General features: G+C 46.1%; 1 protein-coding gene across 5 annotated transcripts in view; it reads right to left on the bottom strand.

Annotated features, from left to right (window-relative positions):
* The window catches only part of SRPK2 (SRSF protein kinase 2), a gene marked incomplete at its 5' end in the record, with an annotated part of 240730 nt that overhangs the window by 20303 nt on the left and 206645 nt on the right, over window positions 1-13782 (bottom strand). For all 5 annotated transcript variants that reach the window (XM_080817911.1, XM_080817912.1, XM_080817915.1 and 2 more), the window contains 4 exons: window positions 3965-4447; window positions 5173-5419; window positions 6835-6860; window positions 8004-8169. In XM_080817911.1, coding sequence (XP_080674037.1) covers window positions 3965-4447; window positions 5173-5419; window positions 6835-6860; window positions 8004-8169 — 922 coding nt within the window. The remainder of the gene's footprint in view (window positions 1-3964; window positions 4448-5172; window positions 5420-6834; window positions 6861-8003; window positions 8170-13782) is intronic.

Below are 13782 nucleotides of genomic sequence, written 5' to 3'. Positions count from 1 at the left end.
GTTCCTGAGTGACCAACGCAGCCGTCCCCGCTCATCTGCAACGTGCTGGGCTGGGCTCATGCTCTTTATTGTACTTTAAAACGTCCTTGGGGCGCCTGGGTGGCTCAGTGGGTTAAAGCCTCTGCCTTCGGCTCAGGTCATGATCCCAGGGTCCTGGGATCGAGCCCCACATCGGGCTTTCTGCTCAGCAGGGAGCCTGCTTCCTCCTCTCTCTCTCTGCCTGCCTCTCTGCCTACTTGTAATCTCTGTCAAATAAATTAAAAAAAAATAAAATAAAATAAAACGTCCTTACAGTAGAGGCGTGGATACCCTGTCGATAAGCAGTTCCAGTGCCAGGCCCAGGAAGGAGCAGCACTGGGAGAACTGAATGCCCGGAGTTCCTTCTGCGTACTATCCTGGCACTCAGAACAGCATGAACAAAACGTGTAAGGCTCCCACCACATCCCAAATGAGGAAACTCACATGTCAGTAGGCAACGAAGTAAATGAAATGGTGGAGTCACATGCCATGTCAGAAAAGAAAGAAGAAAACAAAGAAACAAAGAAAGGAGATGGGACGATGAGGGTGTGCAGGGGACGTCTTTCCAGAGATGGTGATGTGTGAAGAGAGGCCTGAACAAAGGGAGACGCAAAGGGTGAGAGGCTCTGGGCAGAGGGCCACAGCAAGTGCGAAGTGCCAAGAAGCAGAAACAAGCCTGCATGCTCGAGAGCCATGAAGAATGAGCCACTGTGGGAGGGCGGGGCAGGGGGGGCAGTGCCAGAGAGCGAGGTGCAGGAGAATGGGCTGCAGGGAGCTCCTGAGCTTTACAGAGTGATGCCTCGGGGTGTGCCTCTGAGTGGAACAACACTGGAGGTCCTGGGGAGAGAGCGGGAGGGAAGATGACAGGATGTGCTTTGAAAAGCTCTCTCTGGAATGCCCTACACAGGACAGGCCGGGCAGCAAGAGCCACAGCGAGGGCACCTGGGTGCCCGGGTCCTGCTGCCTCAACCTTCAGTGGCCAGGCACTCCAGGGAAAAGTCCACACCTTTCCACCTGGCATGTAAGTTCTCTCTCCACCCTTTCCTTCTGGCCTTTCTCTTCTACTACGCCCTGACGTGTGTAAGCTCTGCTCTAACGACAAGGACCCACCAACTCTGAATGCAGCCTTCTCTGTGGCTTCATGCTCACGCAGTGGTAGGGGGACACCTGGCCACCCTGGACCCTGCCCCTCGCACGCAGGAGGCTACCCATGGTTGTCGAACCAACACTGAGGGCCTCTGGATCAAGAACTGGATAGAGAAATCCTGTGCCTGATGTGTACCTAGAATTTTACAATATGTAAAATGTGTACCTAGAAATTTTACAATGTGTACCTAGAATTTTACAATAGTGGTAAGAGATTCAGATCAACATGAAAAACCAGCCTCGTATTTCTCCCTGACAGGACACTGGCACAACAGAAAGGCTGCTGGGGACGGAGCGTGTGCCAGACGGAAAATTCTGGTGCTGAATGAGAAAGGTGGGACCGAGCAAAGAAGAGAAGAAACAGCCATCAGGGGTCTGCTTGTTACTCCGTAAAGCGCTTAGATGCCGAAGATACAAAGGTAACGCACATGGCTCTCAAAGATGTCACATCCTATCGAGGAGAAAGATAATGGAAAAAACGAGGGTTCGGCTGAGAGGAGCATGAGCAGTAGGTGAAGAGGGGAAAGGCAACAGGCTGGCTGGGGAAACCGGGCAGGGCCTGTGCGGAGCTGCCGGCTGGCAAAAGAGTGAAGTTGGCCAAAAAGACGAACCACGGATCCCGAGGAGGAAACACTCTGAGCAGTAGAAAAAGCATCAGCAAAGGCACAGAAACATAAGCAAACATGCCATTTGCCCACAGACACTCTTCATTAGATTCTGAAAATAAGCTGGGGGAGAAGCTATTATACTTGTGATCGTGGAACTCTTTCACCGTTTACTCCTTTAATAAAGAATGTTTACATATCCACGTCCATAGAGACATGTTTATGAATTTTACATGCTACTGTTCCTATATATTCTGTACATGATAAAAACTTAAAAAAAGATTAAGTCACAAGAACCACTTGGAGACACACTGACTCCAGCCTGGGGCAGGGAGAGTTTGGACTGGGAACGTGGTTCCAGAAAGCAAGGAAGCGTGTGAAGAATGACGGGGTTGTGTCAACAGGACAGAAGAGACAACTGGGAGAGGCTCGTGTGGCCCAGATTTGGGACAGTTCAAGCATCAAACAACTAGAAGCTGTAAATGATTACAGACATAATCCCAAGTGTTTATCAGAATAACGAAGAATCCACAAGCACATGCTTGACAGGAAGGGATGTGTGAGAGGTGGCAGGGCGGGAGGCTCGCCTGGAGAGAGTGTGAACAGCCTCACCTTCTCCATCTCCTCCATCGGGCTGCTCCTGAGTTACAGCATTTCGTAACAGACCAGTGGCCCAGCAAGCAAACCGTTTTCCTGAGTTCTGTGAGCTGCTGTAACATGTTAACTGAACCTGAACCGGGGGACATGGGCATCTCCGAGTCATGGCCCATAGGTCAGAAGCACGGGTGACAACATGGGCTTGTCACTGGTGTATGAAGGGGGTGGGGGTGTCTTGTGGGACTGAGGTCCTTTTTTTTTTTTTTAAAGATTTTATTTATTTGTCAGAGAGACACAGAGAGAGAGTGCACGCACCCACACAGGCAGGAGGAACAGCAGGCAGAGAGAGAGGGAGAAGCCCCCAGTGGAGGGCTGCATCTCAGGACCCTGGGATCATGCCCTGAGCCAAAGGCAGACACTATTCCAAATGAGCCACCCAGGTGCCCCTGGGACTGAGCCCTTCACTTGTGGGATCTGATGTTGTCCCTAGATGGTGTCAGAATTAAGCTAAATCGTAGGACACCCAGCTGGTGTCAGAAAAGTTTCTGGTGTAGGGAAAATGGCCTACACACCCATTAGGTGACCAAAGGTGTCAGAAGTAGTGTGTGAGAACGAAGGAGACACACAGAAGTGAGGCTTTCCCTCGATGAACCCACTTTCCATGTGAGAGCATTTTAGAAGCACCTTCAAAGAGTTCTTAATCAGGGTAAAAGTAAAAAGGAACAGGGTATTCCATCCAAGTAAGAAAAAAAAATAACCCACATCCTTAGGACAATTAGCTAGAGCCAATGAGGAACACAGACGGCTGTGCAGGTCTCCCACCTGCTGGCCTGAGGAGCTGCGGGATTCTGTGGGCTCTTGCAGGGCTGGGTCACTGACACGCCATGTGGTCAACCCTCTCGTCAGCAGAGGGAGCAGAGGAGGTTTCTGAGCCAGTCCTCTGCGGGCTGGAACGGAAACCATCCATGATGCCCCGCGTTTGCTTACTGGGGCCCCTAGCATGACACGGGCAGAGACAAGTCATGTGGCACTCACTCTCAAAATTTGGGTTTGACAGAGGTCATCATCACATTTAAAATCCATGCCACTTCCTCGAAAATGGCTTTAACATTTCAATAGCAGAGTTCTACAATCAGGAACGACCATCAAAATAAAATAAGAGAATTTTTCCTCAATACAGACAAAGAGCAGGTGTATTTTTTTCCCTGAATACAAACGAAATGAAACAAAACCCAGAAACTAAATATAACCTATCAGATGGAAGCACAAATTAGGAACCACACACTCTATAAAAGCTACAGTACGTGTAAGCCACTGGACCGGGAAGGTTTTCACAACCGTAGATGTCACTAGTTACAGAAGGAGTAACAGAAGCTCCGAAACGGGACCGATACTCAGAGAGCGAGAGAAAACCTACGTGGCACCGAGTACATCTGAAATTACACTACTGATTCGGGAGCCCAACAGAAATACAACGAGAACGGTTAATGCACACATACATGATGTGACCATCTCCAGCCGATCCCTTTCACAGCTTGTGTCAAGGATATGATACCCAGGCCACTGTAAGCAGACACCTAGTGGGGAAGGACACTTACTTTTTGGCAAATCTCCAGTGCTGGAGGCTGAAACCGTCCGGCTTCTGTCGTGGGATGGACTGCTTTCCTCAGGCTCGGTAACTGGGGATCCCTCGGAAAGTGCAGAGCCACAAGCCACAGGTTCTAAGGGCCCAGAGAACAACGATGTGGAAAACTCTGGGAACTGTGACTCGGGAATTTTATGCCGTCCATTTGGCAATTCACCATTGAATTGTTCATAGGAGCTGCTATATGTGTAATCGCTTTCTGCATTTGGCTCATCGAGGTTATATTCCTCAGGATTTGGGCAATCTTCTTCTTCATCATCTTCATCATCCAGCTGCTGTTCCAGTAAGAATGGGCCATTCTCAATATGGCCGTTGGTTTTGGGGGATTCTATCCACGCAGGGTCTGTGTTGGTCAGTTCCTGTTCAACATCATCTTCATCTTTCTCAGTGTTTTCTTTCTCGGTGTCTTCTTTCTCTTCCTGGTCCTCAGCCTCACCTTAAAAAGTTGATGGGTTCAGAATCAGAATGTGTCAATCTCCTTAACACGATGGCACTAAGCACATACTTCCTCCAACAAGAGACAATTTTGAATGTACTTAATTTAGGTCCCTCCACCCCTACCCGCCCCCCTGCCCCAAAGCAAGCTCTACACCCAGCATGGGGTTCGAACTCATGACCCTGAGGATCAAGTTACATGCTCCAGCGACCAAGCCAGCCCCGCGCCCCTGGATGCGCTTGATTTATGTACTATAGAGCAAAAGGCCTCTTGGCTCGCAGGGTAAGATCTTAGGTTTTCTAAATCTTATTTTTCATTTAGTAAATGATTGGCTAACTCTTATTAGGAAAAAGTCAGATTTGGGGGAAAATGACTATTTATAAATAGAGGTGCCTTTCCACTTCTACCCTCTCTTCTCCAACCTTCTGAAAATGTCTGTGGGTACATTACTGTTAGGTTAAAGGTTAATTACAAAATAAAGAACAATCATTAGCACAATCAAGACATGGTGTCAGACTTTCTCCATTTTTAAAAAACTATTTTGAAATACTAACATATTTCTGGCATTCATTTTACAAATGAAGTGCAGGTGGTTTGGTTTCCCATATTCCCCAACTGCGAGCTGGTAAGAATCACCCTCGAGTGTGAAGCAGCAGCACAAGTGAGCCTGTATGGCGACCCGGCGGGAGCCCAGAGAGGGAGCTGCAGGCCCCATGCAGACTGACCGTTGTCATTGGCGGGCTCGCCCTCAGCCGCGTCCTCTAAGCCGGCAGCTTTGAGTTTGCCCTCTGGGCCGTACCCGTCGTCCCGTTCATTGGAAGGTGCCGCCGATGTGATGTTTTCTTCTATTATTTTCCTTTCGGCTTCTCGCTCCAATTCTTCTATTTCCTGCAGGCGCTTTTCCAGTAACTCAGCCTGCCTTTTCTGCTTCTTCTTCAGTTTTTTCTTTTTGTTTTTAGATATTTTTCCTATCTACAACATGTCAAGAAAATGCCACAGGTCAGTCTGCCTCTTGGGGAAGCACTACACGAAAGGCCCAGCGCCAGCAGCACGGCAAACACGGACAAGTCCTGTTTCCTCGGGGCTTATTCGTGAACACCAAATGCCCAGACATGACAGCCATGTCGTGCTTGGGGTTACAGTGAAACCAGAAAAAACAAGTCTAACATCAAGTAACGGGTCTACTAGCAGGCCCTGCCCTCAGAGGGACACAAGGCTCCCTTCCCAGAAGTCTGTTTCAGTTCAACTTTAAGAATAGAAAATGCTGAGACACTCTGGCCTTTGAACAAAAAGCACCTCCGGCAGGTTCTATATCCCGCTGCCACCACACAAACTAACAGTATGTCCTCTCCTTCCTGTCGTCCCTGACTCTCTGCCTGCCGACACGGGTGCCCTGCTCTGTCCACAGCACTGCTGGTGTTTGGGTCTCACATGCTGAGCTGCTACCAACAGCCAGGACCGCAGAAACAGTCAGCCATCAGCACACCAAGTCAAGGAGAAAAAGACAAAGCCACAGGCTCTGCCTGCCAGAGGCCACATGACTGAGCAAGTGCTAGCAACGACAGCCTCCAGTCTTGCCACAGAACCAATCCTCAAAGCGAGCTGCTCAGACCACCACAGGCCTGGAGGCAAAGACCCGGCACCTCAGCAAGCCGGTAGCGTTAAGTATCACGACTTCCTCTGGTCCTGGGACTTTCGTTCCAAAGCTCAATTTCTCGACATCTCCTTTCAAATGCTTCTGGTTCATAAAGCTCTTTCAAAATTTGTAGGTGACTCGCCAACTCAAGATCTACGTATTCTATCCTCTACTGGAGCTGAGCAGGTGGAGGGACACTGGGGTAAGATTTCATTCCAAGTAGCTTGTTTCATACCACACACAGACAATACTCTTCCATATTTAACTACTGGCTGGAAAACAAACCGGGAGTACAAGCTTCAGAGAAGTAGGTATCTCAGAGGCAAATTGGAACTAATGTTAAGGGTTTTATAATAATCACACTTCAAGCTCTATCTCGATCACATCACATTTCACCAGGCTCAGCCAACAGCATCCCAGAAAGTGCACAGGGAAAATGAAGATCAAACGTGGAAAAGCTCGAACTACACCAACTCTAAAAATCACAATCACTTCAACTTACCGAAATAGCAAGTCTCATATATTCAAGGATACACAGCATTTACAAACACGCCTGTCTTTTGTATTACTATATATTAAACATCTATAATTGAGAACAAAACAAAACAAGGTACAATCCATTCCCCCCAAACCACCTTAAGTGAAAAACTGTTGCAAAAAAGCAGAGACTACTGTCATAACTTGAAAAGCTCGGTAAGGAACAGCTGCTTCTGACGCGACGGTGAATACAAGTGTACAGGTAAGTACTTACGGGCTTTTGCTGCGGAGCCGTACTCACTAAAACAAAATGAGACAAAATGAATGTTTAGAGGAAAACAGATCTGTATCTTTACGCAGGTAACCTAAATTGTAAAATGAAAGCAATTATTGCCTTTTAATGGCTATCCAACATCAAAAGAGCTAAACATCAGAGCTTCTTAGTCATCGAGATCTAAAGAAAGCTGACCCAACTCAAATGACGGGCTCTGCAAAGGCACAGCAGCCGCTCTTCCTATGAAGGCACGTCTCTTATTTATCAAAAATTAAATACCCACTCATTTCAAAACAGGTCAATCCTAAGCTCTGACCGGTAACTTAAGAAAACAGAGAAGAGTTCACAAATGTCACATAGTCATCTAACTAAATTTGTTTTATAGACAATAAAATAAACAGTTTAGGAGATATACATCTGTGTTTGAAAACTAGTTGGCAAGTCTATGCAGCAGAAATAAATAAAATATTCTAGAAATGCCACGACCGGTCTTTGCGGGCATCTTAAAGAAACAACCCCCTAGTGGGAAACAAGACGAGGAGGCAGTGCCTCTCCTGAGAGCCAGGTCAGGCACTCACCATAGCCCCTCAGCAACACACTCGCCTGACAACACACCAGGGGGCAGATCATGTGAAGAGATGGCGAGAGTGCTCCCTGCGTCCCCACAGCCATTACCCTCCATCAAAACCAGACGGAAAACTCTAGATGCAAATACTCAAGGCAGCTGGCCTTCTCCCACCCTTGAGTCTTCTGTAACCGATTCCTAACTCACCAGTTAGACTCGGATCGATGACTAACCAGAGGCTAGGAAGCATTCTAACAAACCGGAGAACGGTTCTGAGGACTACAGGTTGCTACAAGCAAGCTATTACTGCGCACTCCTCCACAGACGAGTGCGCAGCACAAGACAATGTTCCAACGTAGCTGAAGCAGCTGGTAAGATTTCAAACACTCTTTCAAGGGAGGATAAAGTTAAGCAACTCAAATATTAAAGCAGAATTTAATTGGGGCATCTTCCTTTTCAAAAAAAGGTCTCGTGATTTCTAGCAATCAGACTCTTCGAAAAGTTCCTACGAGGTACACATTTGACTCAACTGCCTTCAGTGTGCAGCTCCACCAGCTCTCGATGCCCCCAAACAAACTGGAACAAGCCAGCTTGGTGCCCTCACCTGCAGACCCTGAAGGAGGAGGAGCACCTGCTTTCTGCCACTCGGTGGCCTCAGCTGCCATTCTTCTCACATACGCGTCATCCACACACATCAAGATGTTCTCCGGCTTTATGTCAGTATGAATGATCTTGCACTTACTGTGCAGATAATCTAACCCCTGAAGGACCTGGTCGGAGTAAATCAAGAGAGGACAGGAGTTATTAATACCTTTGTTGTTCAACATCTGTAAAATCGGTAACATAATCACATGGCACCAAATAAAACGGACACAAAGGCTGCTTAGTAAAAATCTGCCCCCGCCCCTACCTTCCCATGAGCTACCAATGTGCATCGTTCTGGTGATTCTTTACGTTCATGGGAGCAAGCACACCTGCACACAGAGTTTGTTTGTAACAACTTTCTTGAAATGTAAATTACATATGATTCACCCTTTCTGGTGTACAATTCAATGGTTTTTAGATGTGCACCATCACCACTATGTAAATTAAAACATTTTACCGACAGGCAGTCACTCTTCCTCACCTCTCAGCTCCCAGACCTAGGCAACCATGAGTCTACTTTCTATCTGCACACATCTGCTGGTTGTGAACATTTCATATAAACGGAATCTACAAAATGGTCTTTTGTAACTGGTGTAACGTTATAAAGGTCTGCCCTTGCGTAGTGTGTACCTCCTTCTGCTCCTGTAACTGCCTAGTAATACTCCACTGGACATGCCACATCTTGTCGAGCCATTCAACTCATGGGTATTGGGATCGTTTCCCCTTTTTGGTTCCTATAAAGAGTACTGCTCTGCACATTGACGTACGAGTTTTTGTGCACACACACATTTTTATTTTTTGTGGGGGCGCATACCTGGAGTATAGCCGTTGGGTCACAGGGTAACTCTGGTTTTCTACAGCGGCCGCACCTCATCACGTTCCCACGAGCAACGTAGGAAGGTTCCACCCTCCGCATCGTGGCCCACACTTCGTTATCTGTCTTTTTATTTTAGTCACCCTGGTGGGTGTGATATGTGATCTGCATCTCTGTGATGTTTAATGATGTGTATGAATTTTTAATAGCACAAGAAAGGAGGATTAAACAGCTGTGGAATCCAGACCACACAAGAGCACCAAACCCAAAGAAACTGCTGGACCAGAATATCCACGAAAACTAAACCCACAAAACTTACAGAGTGCAGTAACCTAAATACAAGGTCACAGTATTTCTGGAATTCTTTCCATTAGAGAGGAATTCTTTCAATTCTTCCCATCAACAAAAATATATTTTTTAGGGGTGCCTGGGTGGCTTGCTGGGTTAAGCCTCTGCCTTCAGCTCAGGTCATGATCCCAGGGTCCTGGGATCGAGCCCCGCATCGGGCTCTCTGCTCAGCAGGGAGCCTGCTTCCTCCTCTCTCTCTCTGCCTGCCTCTCCGCCTACTTGTAATCTCTCTCTCTGTCAAATAAATAAAATCTTTAAATATATATATATATATTTTTTTTAAAATATTCCCATCATGTTCCTGTACATTATAAATTCTATATATAATATTTATATATTAAATATTGGCATTTAATAAATATCATCACAGGGGCGCTTGGGTGGCTCAGTGGGTTAAAGCCTCTGCCTTTGGCTCAGGTATGATCTCAGGGTCCTGGGATGGAGCCCCGCATCGGGCTTTCTGCTCAGCTATGAGCCTGCTTCCCCCCGCTTCACTCTGCTGGCCTCTCTGCCTACTTGTGATCTCTCTCTGTCAAATAAATGAATAAAATCTTTAAAAAAAAATAAGTAAATAAATAAATATCATCATACACTTTAAATTGTTTAGAGGTCTTGTCCACAACAGATAAGGAAGTGGGAAAAACACAAGCAGCAGACACATAATGTGTTTCCAACTCTCGAAAGTTCTCCCCAACAGCCCTATGCTTCTGTCTGCTGTAAATGGCTAAGCAACCTTAACAGACAATAGCATTGGGAAATGAGGGGGCAGAGGTTCCACAAGGAAAATGAGAAAAGGAAAAACCCATCTCATAACCAGGATGACAATCTCTACACTCATCTAAAGTAATAAAGTAACCTTCCCTGGGAAGGGAAGATTGACCAAGCACCAGTCAAGCTCCTGTAATAGGTCAGGCACCTAATTCCGGGTGTCTGACACACAGCAACAAACGAAGCTCCTTGTCTCCCGGGACTTAGAGCCCCTCTGTCCTCAGAGAGCTTACTGTCTTATGCCAGGAGGAGGAAAGGGACTGGCTGAAAAGAAACCAAGATGAGCATGGGCATAACAAATAAGTTCCTAGTAAACACCAAAAGATAAAACCATAATGACAGAAGATAAGGCACTTGGTTTTTTGTTTTTGTTTTTTTGCCTGAAAATTACTATTTAATGTTTGCAATGGTACTGTGATTAGAATTTTTTTTTCAAGATTTTATTTATTTATTTTTCAGAGAGAGAGTACACACAAGCAGGCAGAGAGGCAGGCAGAGGCAGCGAGAGAGGCAGGCTCCCTGCTGAGCAAGGAGCCCGATGTGGGACTCGATCCCAGGACCCTGGGATCACGACCTGAGCCGAAGGTAGTGGCTTAACCAACTGAGCCACCCAGGCGTCCCTGTGATTAGAACTATTAAATTATGTTTAAAACATCAAAGGACGAGGAAGAAAGATTCATTATACATTTCTATAAAGAATTAGGTTATAATCCAGATGCCTATATGTTATTCACTGACATTCATATATCTTCTTTGTTCAAAATGAAATAATATGGGGAATTTTTATATTTGAATAACAAGAGAGATTCCGAGAAGTGCAAGAAATCAATGGACAGGAACAGTAATGATTTCTAACCTATGGAGGCAAAGGAACAAGATTTTTGAGAATCTTTAAATAGTTTAAAATTATTCCAACTGAAACTGCATTTCAGTGATCAAATATTAACTCAAAGTAAAAATGTCAGCATCTTCTCACTACCATTTCATGCCTGAGTCACTCCTGTCTTTCCAACCTGAGCTCTTTTGTGGTAGTCTGGTTGTCTTACTGTGTGGGAGGCTACACAAGTAAGAGTTAATGTGATCCAGCATCCAGGTGTGTTCATGAGTTCCCAATGAAAAGCAGGCACTTGAGATGAACACAGTGTTCTCAGCAAGAAGTTAAGGTTCCAGATTTTTAAAATATTTGCAATTGCATGCCACTGGGTTACCTTTCCCTAAGAAGCACAGCTTATAATGTCTAACGATGAACACAAAGAATGGACTGCTGAGACAGATTAAGTATGTTAATTAAGATAATGCAAATCTTAAAGGAAATAACTGACAGACATAGCACAGTGTGGTGTTAAAACACAATCCTGGGACTCACACCACTCCCAGACTGCGGCCACATCACGCACTCACTGTCTGAGCCTCCACTTTCACATTTAAAAATGGGAGGAATGTAGCTACTAAGTAGAAATATGGTAAGAGTTACTCTATGGAAAATCTACAAAAAAACAAGGTCTAGCTCACAGGATGCTCAGCATTAATGGGAGAACTGAACTAAGTCAAAACATTTGTATTGACATCAACAAAATAACTCTAACTTTGCTAAGTCACTTACTAAACTTCTCTGAGTCTCTTTTCTCCCACCTACGAGTGGGCTATCCTGATAAATTCTGTGGTACATCCCAACAATGAAATTCTGATGCCTTAATTTAATTCCGAATACAATTTTTTTTAAAGTCTCCAGCTATAGACTAAAAAGAATGGTTATTTTGAAAAACAGCATTTCTGTTCTCAGCCAATGAAGTTTAAAGCAATAAAGCACCCCAGAATCCAGAATAAACAGTAATGATGGGCAATCTCATAACCATTTATGCAGAATAACTAAGATGATGCAAAAAAAGAGAAAAGCAGTGAATCAAGCTTCATGCCCAAGGATAGAGCTCCTCTTGCAAAATCTGAAAAACAGAGTTAAAAGGAGCCTTTACTCATTTTCTGTGTTTCCTGCACTTACCAGGCTCAGTATACTTTTCTTGCCTAAAAAAACATACCTCGCCTCATCAGCAGGAGGCAGCAGAGGCTGCAGAGAACGCTGCCGACCGGCTGCTGGAATCTAAGCGGCCAAGAGCGCTGAGACCAGTCTGAGCAGATGGGCCTGGGGCAGGGCTGCACCTCATTCAGAGGAGCTGGATCACACCCTCAGAAGCAGGGGCCAGTTTTGTGAAGTCGGACAGGCAGGCTAGCAGCCTATCAGTGAAGGCAAAGCCCAGGCCTGGGAGCCAGGAGCCCCCAGTTCTGCTCCAGATACTAACTAGCTATGGCTTGGAGCAAGTCCCCTTCCCTGTCCCCTTCCCTGACCTCAAATTCATCTGTAAAGTAAGGAGCTTGGTCACACAGTCCCTTAGGTTTCTCTCTGTACGCCTGTGAAGATGGTGGAGATGGTCTGCTGCTGGTGTGAGTGACATAAAGCTGCTCCTCTTGCTGCAGCACGCTACAACAGTCCCCATGATGCTGCAGATAAAAGAGCAGGAGTGAGCTGAGAGGAATGTGGGAAATTCCTCAAAGATGTCTTCTGGGCCCTGCTCACTCCCCAGAAAATGAAGCTTCCTTCAAAATCCTAAACTGTAAAGAGAAACAGAATGAGAGCAACTTTCTAAATTATTTTCTGACTCTGGTCACCACATGGGGACTTTCTTTCTTCCACACCTGAACAAAGGACACAGGGCGAGGAGACTTGGCTGGGCTCTTACTCCCTAAGGCCTCACTATGCAGCGGCTGGGCCAACAGGCAGCGGGAGGGGCTGAGCCACGCAGGAGCCCTTCGACAAGATACTAACACCTTGTGGTGTGAAGGAAAGCACACCTGAGGATTCTCCTCAGGCCTGGACACTTTCTACTAGGAAAGCTAAGGCTCCCCATGGATTTCTTTTCTTCACTGAACAGACATGAGGTAAACCCTACAAGCTGATTCTGACAATTCTGACAATTGAACTGAATGGGGAAGTGTGGGGATCCCCGCTCAGTGGAAGGGGTGGGTGTGCACGCACACAAAAGTTTCAGTGGACACTGTGCTTGTCTCCTTTGACACGAAACAGCCTTCTGCCCCATGTTCTAACTCGGGACTACTGAGAATCCGTGAGAAAACCCTGCAGCTCTTCTGAACGCAGTCGGAAGGAAAAGAGAAAGCCTCCGTGCCCGGCCTGTAGAGGGCGCCGCGGAGCGCTGAGCTGGGAAAGAGGCTCACCCCATTTCATAGATGAGGACCCACCTTCCGAGGAGGATTCCGAGTTAGGACAGAACCATATGTACCACCACAATGAATATAAAAATCTTTACCAACTTAAAATTAATCTTCTGTTCTATCATTAATTCCTAGCTCAGTGATCATGAATTCATGGGTAACGAGGAACAAGGACATAAATGAAATGGTCAACAGATACTCAGTGTAGACAAAGGCATTCAGTGCTAACAGGCGACTCAGCCTGCCCAAGCAGGGGATCCACCCCCAGAAGCCCCGCCCCACAAAAGCGGGGTGTGGAAAAGCACTGCATTGTATAAGCCCCCTTGGCTAAACAGCACAGCACATATTACCAATTACAAATCACTTAGTAAGTAACACCTGAGAGCTATTCTTTTAAATACTCTAATTGCCAGTTCTACTATTAAAGAAAGAATTAGCACAAACAGACCCACAAAGGCACACTTTTCACAAACACATGCTATCACCTAAATGCTCCCAGCTTTCCATGTAGACGTTTCACAGGACCTTGCAATTGAGAGCATGGGTTCTGGAATTACACCACCTGAATTCAAATCAGCGCTTC

The sequence above is a fragment of the Martes martes genome, assembly GCF_963455335.1.
Source record: "Martes martes genome assembly, chromosome: 11".
In the NCBI taxonomy this organism is placed as follows: domain Eukaryota; kingdom Metazoa; phylum Chordata; class Mammalia; order Carnivora; family Mustelidae; genus Martes; species Martes martes.
The sequence above is the reverse complement of the archived record's forward strand: the minus strand, read 5'-3'. Positions and strand labels throughout refer to the sequence as shown.